Raw genomic sequence first — 10,387 nt, forward strand, 5'->3', positions numbered from 1 at the left:
TTGCAGCTGGGGAGTGGCAGTTGGGACCCTGTGGCATCTGAGATGTGCAACGTCTCAGCCCTCACTGGTGTCTCCTGCTCTCACAGGCACCCCCACTCGCGGTACCACGACTGGGTCATCTTCGGCCCCCACCCCCAGCACTGTGCAGACGACCACCACCAGCGCCTGGACCCCCACGCCGACCCCACTCTCCACACCCAGCATCATCACGACCACAGGCCTGAGGCCCTACCCTTCCTCTGTGCTTATCTGCTGTGTCCTGAACGACACCTACTACGCACCAGGTACTCAGGCTGTTCACATCCTGTGCTCGGGTGGCCGAGGCTGGCCCTGGCATGTACCGATGGATCAGGCGCCAGGGCTGAGATCGCAGTGGGAGCGTCTCAGGAGGCGGCAGCCGTCGAGGGTGGCTGTGTCCAGGGCACGGCTTCCCTTGGGTGGCCTCTGTGGGTACCTCCGCAGGGTCCAGCGGCTAGCCCTGCCTCTGGCTAGCCCTGCCTCTGGACGGTGTGATCGTGGGTCTGTCTCCCTTCGCAGGTGAGGAGGTGTACAACGGCACCTACGGAGACACCTGTTATTTCGTCAACTGCTCACTGAGCTGTACGTTGGAGTTCTATAACTGGTCCTGCCCATCCACGCCCTCCCCAACGCCCACGCCCTCCAAGTTGACGCCCACGCCCTCCAAGTCGACGCCCACGCCTTCCAAGCCATCGCCCACGCCCTCCAAGCCGACGCCCAGCACCAAGCCCCCCGAGTGCCCAGACTTTGATCCTCCCAGACAGGTCAGTGGGCTGCAGGCGGCTTTGTCCCCACGGCACTCCGCGCAGCATATCCGGGCAGCCGAGGCCCCAGGCACCACTTCCTGCTGGTCGTCTGAGGGCCGAGGCCTCCAGCAACCCTTGGGTGCCGGGTCTGCCGAGCCCTCCACATTTTCACTGTGCCCCGCTGTGCCTGGCGAGGTGGCTGGCTGCAGTGAGGTCCGTGGAAGCCACTTCGGCCTCCAGCCTCCCGGCTCAGCACCCGCCCCTCCTGAGCGCAGACCACCCCATCCTGTGCCGGTCCCCCTGACCGTCCCTTGCCTCCCGCCCCCAGGAGAACGAGACTTGGTGGCTGTGCGACTGCTTCATGGCCACGTGCAAGTACAACAACACGGTGGAGATCGTGAAGGTGGAGTGTGAGCCGCCGCCCATGCCCACCTGCTCTAACGGCCTCCAACCCGTGCGCGTTGAGGACCCTGACGGCTGCTGCTGGCACTGGGAGTGTGACTGTGAGTCCGGGGCCCCCAGGCCTTCCCCGCATCTCCTGCCCTCTCCGTGGGTGGGGGCTGCAGGGCCTGTCTCCCGGGGGCGGAAGGGCTGAGGCTCCTTGGGCACAGATCCCACTGTGGTGTTCGCTGAGGCTGGGTGACTTCTGAGGGTCTTCTCACAGCCCTGCTTTTGCCTCATTGGGTGGGGAGGGCCTGGGCAGGTGGAGGGCTTGCCTGGTGGAGTAAGGGCCCCTCCCTGGAACAAGGGTGCTTCTGAGGCAAGAGGGGGCTGAGTTGAAGTTTGAACCCTGGTCCGTCCTGCAGAATGGGCCACTGTGGGTGCGCCAGGGCAAGTGCAGCTCAGATGTCCCCGTGCCCACGCACAGGAGTGGGGTTTTCAGGCCCCAGCTTCCTGCTGGCTCTTCCTGACTGTGCCCCAGCCCAGCCCTTGCACCCGACCCCGGCCGAGGGGCACAGGCGGCACGGCTCACTCCGGCTCCCTTGCAGGCTACTGCACGGGCTGGGGCGACCCGCACTATGTCACCTTCGACGGACTCTACTACAGCTACCAGGGCAACTGCACCTACGTGCTGGTGGAGGAGATCAGCCCCTCCGTGGACAACTTCGGAGTTTACATCGACAACTACCACTGCGATCCCAACGACAAGGTGTCCTGCCCCCGCACCCTCATCGTGCGCCACGAGACCCAGGAGGTGCTGATCAAGACTGTGCATATGATGCCCATGCAGGTGCAGGTAGGCACAGCGTGGCCACAGGAGGCTGGCATGGAGGCGGGTGCTGACATGGGCCCCAATGCACCCTGGTTCCCCAGGGGCCAGAGGACTGGGCTGTGGGGGTGCCGAGGCATAGCCTCTCCTAGAGCCGGGCTAGAAGGTAGGATGGGGTGGGCGACTGGCTCCGGGACATATCAGCTCTTCCTGCAGGCCCTCCAGGTGTGTCCTGGGCCCCTCGAGCCCTGGCACCATGCCATGCTGGGCACAGTCTCTGCAGCAGAAGCTGCCTCCTGAGGACAGAGTCAGGGACAGGGCTCTGCACACCCTTGGCTGAGATGCCCCTACTTGCAGGGGAATCATTGGTTCTGAGGCTCAGGAGGCCCCGGGAGCCTGCACGGGGCTCCACAGTCCCCAGGTGCTCCCAGGAGAGCTCCTTCACTGGCTCACCCATGGGACCAGGGTCTGGTTGGGAGCAGTGGAGTGGGAGCAAGAAAGGGGGCAGGAAAGCGGGGTAGGCAGGGCCCTCTCCCTACATGTGTAGATCAGAGAGCAGGCGGGGTGGGGCAGCCCTGGAGCTCTCCCAAGGAGAGGACCGAGGCAGCTGCAGCTCCCATGGTGTGTCGGCCGCAGGTGCAGGTGAACAGGCAGGTGGTGGCGCTGCCCTACAAGAAGTACGGGCTGGAGGTGTACCAGTCTGGCATCAACTACGTGGTGGACATCCCCGAGCTGGGTGTCCTCGTCTCCTACAATGGCCTGTCCTTCTCCGTCAGGCTGCCCTACCACCGGTTTGGCAACAACACCAAGGGCCAGTGTGGTGAGTTCCGTGACCCCCATGGCCCCTGAGGCCCCCACGGCTGCCACCGTCCCCTGTGCCCCCATGTCCTGCCCCAGGGCGGGTGGCCAGGCCAGGCTGAGGCTGAGGCTGCGTGTAAACACCCATGGGCCCGGCTGTGGGCCTCTTGCCCCGCTGCTCGGGGCTGCTGTGGCCATCACCCGGGTTCAGTCCCTGTGAGAAGCCAACAGGAGGGGCCTGGCCTGGTCTCTGCCCTCGGCCCTGGCTGGCTGGTCCTGGGCATCTGGGCTGGAGAAGGGCAGGGCTTACCCTGTCTGCAACGTGGCCTCTCTCACTGATACAGGCACCTGCACCAACACCACCTCCGACGACTGCATTCTGCCCAGCGGGGAGATCATCTCCAACTGTGAGGCTGCGGCCGACCAGTGGCTGGTGAACGACCCCTCCAAGCCACACTGCCCCCACAGCAGCTCCACGACCAAGCGCCCGGCCGTCACTGTGCCCGGGGGCGGCAAAACAACCCCACACAAGGACTGCACCCCATCTCCCCTCTGCCAGCTCATCAAGGACAGGTGACCCCGCCCAGGCCTGCCTGTGGCCACGACACCAATAAGCTGAGGGCCTCTGTGCCCCAGCCCCCGGCTCTTGCAAAGAGGAAGGAGGCAGCGCGTGGGGCCTGGCGCTGGGGCTGGGAAGGCACGGAGCCGCGGAACCAGGATCAGGCGCTAGGTCGCCACAGGGTCCAGGACCCAGGCCCTTGGGTTCCACGGGGCTGAGCTGCCACGTCCGGCCTGTGCCTTTGTTGAACTCCACAGTCTCTCCTGGCTCCCGGGAAGGTGCAGGGCTGGCCGAGTGTGAGGCCCGGAGTAAACCAGTCACCCCAGGACAGAGCTCAGGGCTGATATTGGGAGGGCAGATTTGGGCTTTGACAGAGAGGGGGTGCTCCTAACGCTGGCAGTCATGGGGGGTCAGCATCCTGTCCCTGGAAGTATAGGGGCCAGGTACAGGCTAGGTGTCCATCTGCCAGGGTTGCTGGAGGGGGTCCTGAAGCTGATGACCACATAGACGTGGCTTCTATCTCTGGGAGCCGGACTGCAGAGCCACCTTGTTCGGCCATCCCTTGGTCTGTCCCTGAGCTGTCCCCCTGGCTGGCCTGTCCCTTGACCCTCCATCAGCCACAGGTGCCTCTCTGGCGGGTGCCGGACTCCAGGAGGACAGTCCAGGCAGAGACGCTGGGGTAGGGAGCAGGGGAGAGGCAGGTGCCACCTGAGTGTGACCTGTGCCTCTCCCTGCGCAGCCTGTTTGCCCAGTGCCACGCACTGGTGCCCCCGCAGCACTACTACGATGCCTGCGTGTTCGACAGCTGCTTCATGCCAGGCTCGAGCCTGGAGTGCGCCAGTCTGCAGGCCTACGCAGCCCTCTGCGCCCAGCAGAACGTCTGCCTCGACTGGCGGAACCACACGCATGGGGCCTGCTGTAAGTGCCCATCTGCCCCTGCCCTGGAGCTGGGGGCCTGCAGGCCAGACGTGGTCTCTAGGCTCTGCCAGGTGCTGTGCCCAGCCTGAAGCTAGACCTAGGTGGGCTGCGGCCAGGGACGCAGAGATGGTGGGTGTGAGACCAGGGCTGGGGCCATGGGGTGGGGAAGGCCAGGCTGGAGGCGCTGAGGTGCTGGGGCTTCTGCCAGCGTCGCTAAATGCAACTGGGTGCCCACCACCCAGCTTGGGACAACCTCGAGGGCGGAGGTTGATGCCCAGGCAGCTGGTCACCCTCCTCCGTGTGTGGGGCACTGGGCAGCTGTCACTCAAGGGGGTCCAGGCTCCTCCGCCTGACATGAGGCAGCCCTCTGACCTCTGCCCATGTCCCGCAGTGGTGGAGTGCCCATCTCACAGGGAGTATCAGGCCTGTGGCCCTGCAGAAGAGCCCACGTGCAAATCCAGGTATGTTGTTTGAGGGTCCACCAGGACCGTGGGCTTGCCTTCTGCAGTGCGGAGGGTGGCATCATCCGGGCATAGCAGTCCCACCTGCCAGCTCCCCAGCCCCACCCCACCTGTCTGACAATGCCCTCCCGCCCCCAGCTCCTCCCAGCAGAACAACGCAGTCCTGGTGGAAGGCTGCTTCTGTCCTGAGGGCACCATGAACTACGCTCCTGGCTATGATGTCTGCGTGAAGACCTGCGGTAGGCCACCCACTCACACTGTCCCCTCCTACCTCCCTCCTGCCTCCTCCTGGGTGTCCACGGAGGCTGGGACCAGGACGCTGACCACCCCCCACCCCTGCTCCCTGTTGCACAAGGACTCTGCTAACACAACTTGTTTCCTGGGTGTCCATGGAGGCTGGGACCAGGAGGCTGACCACCCCCACCCCTGTTCCCTGCTGCACAAGGACTCTGCTAACACAACTTGTTTCTTCCCTCTTCCTAGGCTGTGTGGGACCTGACAATGTGCCTAGAGAGGTAGGCCCCACCGTGTTGCTGGGGGATCCTCCCACAAATTCTGAATTCTGGGGAGTGAGGGATGGACATGAAAACCTGGAGCCTCAAAGATTGAGGAATGAGGTCATCTAAGTCCTGGATGGCTGAGTTGGCAGGGACACCACCCACTCACCCACCCATCCTTCCACCCACCCACTCATCCACCTGTGCACCCATCTACCCACTCACCTACCCCTCCATCCATCCTTCCACCTACCTAGTCATCACCTACTCATCTATGCAGCCCCCCACCCACCCACTCATCCATCCATCCATCCATCCATCCATCCATCCATCCATCCATCCATTCATCCATCCATCCACCTACCCATCCATCCACCATCCATCTACCATCCACCATCCACCCAACCATCCACCATCCATCCATCCACCCATCATCCATCTACCATCCACCCACCCACCTATCCATCCATCCATCCATCCACCATCTGTCTACTATCCACCCACCCACCCATCCATCCATCCATCCACCATCTGTCTACCATCCACCCACCCACCTATCCATCCACCCATCCATCCATCCATCCATCCATCCGCCCACCATCTGTCTACCATCCACCCACCCACCTATCCACCCATCCACCCACCCATCCATCCACCCAACCATCCACCATCCATCCATCCATCCACCATCCATGTACCATCCACCCTCCCATCCATCCATCTACCATCCACCCTCCCATCCATCCATGCATCCACCCATCCACCCACCCATCCATCCACCCAACCATCCAACATCCATCCATCCACCCATCCATCCATCCATCCATCCACCATCCACCCACCATCCACCCATTTATCCATCCCTTCTCCCTCCCTCCATTCACCACCCATTGGTCATATGATACTCTGTCTAGAAGCTCTGACATGACATCTTGGCCACCTCTGTGCTGCCCATGCCTCCTACCTGTGGTAGCAGCCATGTGGCTGATTCCTTAGCTAAATTCTGCACAAACCTAAGAGGCCTGAGTGGAGAATTTGCCACGTGCCAAGCTCCTGCTGGCAGATGCTGGTGAGCAGGTCATGGCTTTGTGATATCAGTGAATGAGCAGCTACTGTCCTATCCCAGAACCTGCCTGGTGTGCTCAGAAGTGAGGAGGGACACGGTTTTCCCCCAGGAAAACTGTGCTCAGGGTAGCTGTTTCTCAGCACTCTGCTCAGGGTAGCTGTTTCTCCCCGCTGACCACAGCTGCAGCTCTGGGGCTGTGGTGAGGCGGGGCCTGCCTGGCGCCACCTGTCCTCTCAACTCACCCTTCTTTCCCTGCAGTTTGGGGAGCACTTTGAGTTCGACTGCAAGAACTGTGTCTGCCTGGAGGGTGGAAGTGGCATCATCTGTCAGCCCAAGAGGTGCAGCCAGAAGCCCGTTACCCACTGCGTGGAAGACGGCACCTACCTCGCCACGGAGGTCAACCCCGCCGACACCTGCTGCAACATTACCGTCTGCAGTAAGGCCATCCCCTGGGGCCCACGCCACCTCTCAGGGGTGCACACATCCCTGTAGGCTGGGCTGCCTGCTGTCCCCTCCTTGGCAAGTGAGGAAACAGCTGGCTTGGGGGCCTCTGCTGTGCCCCTTGAGAGGGCTTGGGAGGGGGCCGCTGGGCCCAGTCCAGGCATCCCTGCTGCAGGGCCTGAGCTGGGTGGGGAGGGGACCCTTGGAGGTGCTGGAGGCCTGACCCTGTGCAGTGGCCCTGGGGGCTTTGCCTGGGAGGAGCCACCCTCACGGCCGCGTGCGCACCCTGTCTTCAGAGTGTAACACCAGCCTGTGCAGTGGCCCCGGGGGCTTGGCCTGGGAGGAGCCACCCTCACGGCCACGTGCACACCCTGTCTTCAGAGTGCAACACCAGCCTGTGCAAAGAGAAGCCCCCCGTATGCCCGCTGGGATTCGAAGTGAAGAGCAAGATGGTGCCTGGAAGGTGCTGTCCCTTCTACTGGTGTGGTAAGCAGGGCTGGTGGGCAGGGCAGGGAGGAGGCTGCCGCCCGGGGTGGGGTGGCTGTAAGGGGGTTGGCTCCCTCCTGGGGGTCTCAGATTCTGGGGACACAGATGGCTGTATGCTTGGCTGATGCACCCACCCCAGCCCTGAGCGCTCGCTCCATCCACTGGGTGTGCACCGGGAGTGGGAGTCTGGCCAGGTGGCCGCCCCGGGGTAGTCTCCAATGAACGGCCTTCTCCGTTCTTTCTCCCAAGAGTCCAAGGGGGTGTGCGTTCACGGGAATGCTGAGTACCAGGTGAGCCCTGGGCTGGGTGACGGGGAGGAGGGGAGGAGGGTGGCTGCAGCGTGGGGGTCCTGGCAGGCTGTTGGGCTGGCTGGGATGCTGGAGAGGCCCCTGCCTCATGTCTCTCCCTGTGCCCGAAGCCCGGTTCTCCAGTTTATTCCTCCAAGTGCCAGGACTGCGTGTGCACGGACAAGGTGGACAACAACACCCTGCTCAACGTCATCGCCTGCAGCCACGTGCCCTGCAACACCTCCTGCAGCCCTGTAAGCGGCCACCCTCCTCCTTCAGCCTGCCCTTTTCCCTCCTCCCAGACAAGCACCCGGGCCCATGTCTGCATCGTGACCCTTTCTTTCCTCCTTTCAACGCCAACCTGTCCCTGTCCCTACCTCTCCATCCTGACACCTGCCCAGCCTGGGGCCTCCTCCAGGTGGGGGGTCTCGGCAGCCCTGCAGGCTTTGTGTGGTGTGGGGTACGGCCTGGGAGTTCAGCTGCAGTGGTGTGTCTATGTGCGCAGGGCTTCGAACTCATGGAGGCCCCCGGGGAGTGCTGTAAGAAGTGTGAACAGACGCACTGTATCATCAAACGGCCCGACAACCAGCACGTCATCCTGAAGGTAGGTGTGCACTGCCGGCCCCGACGCGGCCGGGTTGCTTGAGCCCAGGGCAAGGCGCGGGCCACCCAGGATCCCCCAGCTGAGTCCTCCCAGTCCTGGGCGCAGCTGTGATGGGCTCCCTGGGGCTGCCATGACAAATGAGCAGGCGTCTTCAGGGCAGAAAGCGATTCTCCTGGTTCTGCGGCCCAGAAATCCGTAGAGCAAAGGGCCTCAGGGCTGTGCTCCCTCGGAGGCGCTAGGCAAGGACCCTTCCCAGCCTCTGGTCACTCTAGGTGCCCCTTGGCTGTGACCACGAGGTTTCCTTCCCTGTGTCTGCCTCTCCTCTCCCTTTTAAGGATTTAGGCCCCCCAAGCAGGATGATCTCATCTTAGGATCCTTCACTTAATGACACCTTCAAAGACCCCCTTTCCAAGGCAGGTCACATTCATAGATTCAGAGTTAGAACACGGACAGACCTTGGAGGGTTGTGTGGGCTCCAGGCTGGTGCCTGATGTGGGGCCCCGCCCATGTCACTTGTCCTGTGGCCCTGGGCCCCACCAGGAAGCCTCCCCGGCCAGGTGTCTCCAGGGTGTCTTCCTGGCTGGGCTGGGGCTGGGCCTGCTGCCCTCCCTCACCAGAGCTCCCTGCCCCACAGCCCGGGGACTTCAAGAGCGACCCGAAGAACAACTGCACATTCTTCAGCTGCGTGAAGATCCACAACCAGCTCATCTCGTCCGTCTCCAACATCACCTGCCCCAACTTCGATGCCAGCATTTGCATCCCGGTGAGCTGGCCACCTGGGGCCTGGCTGTGTGTGCTCTGCCGGGAGTGGGGGTGCCTGGTGTTCTGGGGGGCTGGGGCCCCAGTGCTGTGACGGTGACCTCGGGCCTGGTCTGAGCTGCCGCAGGAGGCTTTGCCTGGGGCTTTCTGCAGCAGCTACCCCCACCCACGGCATGGTGGGAAGGTGCTCTCATCCCCAGGAATGTCTGGGGGGTCCCGGGCTCATTCTCCTTTCCCTCTAGGGCTCCATCACACTCATGCCCAATGGATGCTGCAAGACCTGTGAGTACAGGGCACAGCCTGGGGGGTAGGCAGGGTGGGGGCACAAGGGCTGGTGCCCTCAGCCCCGCCTGGGGTGGCTGGAGGCTGGACAATGGCCGCCGGGTGGGCAGTGAGGGCTGGGGGCTGAGGCCGAGCCTGGGGAGGGGACGCAGCGAGGGCGAGCCTCCTCGAAGATGTGGACGCCCTGCCCTGAGCCGCTGCCCGCTCTCCCCAGGCACCCCTCGCAATGAGACCAGGGTGCCCTGCTCCACCGTCCCCGTCACCACGGAGGTTTCGTACGCCGGCTGCACCAAGACCGTCCTCATGAATCATTGCTCCGGGTCCTGCGGGACATTTGTCATGTGAGTCCCAGGCTGGGAGTGTGCCTGGAGGGGGTGGTGGAGACCCCAGGGAGGCGAGAGGCCAGCGCTGGCCCCGGAAGGTCACCCCTCACTCCGCCCTCCCCCCAGGTACTCGGCCAAGGCCCAGGCCCTGGACCACAGCTGCTCCTGCTGCAAAGAGGAGAAAACCAGCCAGCGTGAGGTGGTCCTGAGCTGCCCCAATGGCGGCTCGCTGACACACACCTACACCCACATCGAGAGCTGCCAGTGCCAGGACACTGTCTGCGGGCTCCCCACCGGCACCTCCCACCGGTCCAGGCGCTCCCCTAGGCATCTGGGGAGCGGGTGAGCGGGGTGGGCACAGCCCCCTTCACTGCCCTCCACAGCTTTACCTCCCCCGGACCCTCTGAGCCTCCTAAGCTCGGCTTCCTCTCTTCAGATATTTATTGTCTGAGTCTTTGTTCAGTCCTTGCTTTCCAATAATAAACTCAGGGAGACATGCTGCACTGTGTGGTTTAGGTTGGTGCTGCAGGGGTGCGGCTTGGCCACTGTGCATGGCGGAGGCCACCAGGCTCTGCGTGCAGGACACGGGGACACCACACACACGCCACGCGGTTGGCAAATCCCTTGTACCAAATGCACAGGGGACGTGGGGGCTGCCTGCCCTCCGCTCCCCATTCTTACCCTGGGCAAAACCCCCACGGGGCTGTCAAAATGTGGTCAGATTCCCTTGTAGGAATCCCCTGGCCCTGAATCTGTGAAAAGAGCCCTGGGTTCCTTCACAGCCATCTCCCAGGCTTTCCATGGTTGGTGGGGCCTTTATGTAGCCCCGAGGGTCAGGTGGCCCTGGGGAGGGTGTGTGTGTGTATGTGCACATGCGCACGTGTGTGTGTAGCCCCGAGGGTCAGGTGGTACTGGGGAGGGTGTGTGCGTGT

General features: G+C 63.2%; 1 protein-coding gene across 1 annotated transcript in view; it reads left to right on the forward strand.

Moving 5' to 3' along the window:
* The window catches only part of MUC2 (mucin 2, oligomeric mucus/gel-forming), a 36,245-nt gene extending 26,444 nt beyond the window's left edge, over positions 1–9,801 (forward strand). Inside the window, exons 33-51 of the mRNA XM_063607947.1 lie at positions 87–284; positions 538–782; positions 1,093–1,267; positions 1,754–2,001; positions 2,611–2,794; positions 3,117–3,345; positions 4,071–4,249; positions 4,641–4,710; positions 4,849–4,949; positions 5,194–5,225; positions 6,532–6,709; positions 7,096–7,200; positions 7,450–7,490; positions 7,619–7,741; positions 7,993–8,091; positions 8,726–8,854; positions 9,093–9,132; positions 9,347–9,473; positions 9,582–9,801. Coding sequence (XP_063464017.1) covers positions 87–284; positions 538–782; positions 1,093–1,267; positions 1,754–2,001; positions 2,611–2,794; positions 3,117–3,345; positions 4,071–4,249; positions 4,641–4,710; positions 4,849–4,949; positions 5,194–5,225; positions 6,532–6,709; positions 7,096–7,200; positions 7,450–7,490; positions 7,619–7,741; positions 7,993–8,091; positions 8,726–8,854; positions 9,093–9,132; positions 9,347–9,473; positions 9,582–9,801 — 2,723 coding nt within the window. The remainder of the gene's footprint in view (positions 1–86; positions 285–537; positions 783–1,092; positions 1,268–1,753; positions 2,002–2,610; positions 2,795–3,116; positions 3,346–4,070; positions 4,250–4,640; positions 4,711–4,848; positions 4,950–5,193; positions 5,226–6,531; positions 6,710–7,095; positions 7,201–7,449; positions 7,491–7,618; positions 7,742–7,992; positions 8,092–8,725; positions 8,855–9,092; positions 9,133–9,346; positions 9,474–9,581) is intronic.
* Positions 9,802–10,387: the final 586 nt, after the last annotated feature.

This window comes from Pan paniscus, chromosome 9, assembly GCF_029289425.2.
Source record: "Pan paniscus chromosome 9, NHGRI_mPanPan1-v2.0_pri, whole genome shotgun sequence".
Classification (NCBI taxonomy): Eukaryota; Metazoa; Chordata; class Mammalia; order Primates; family Hominidae; genus Pan; species Pan paniscus.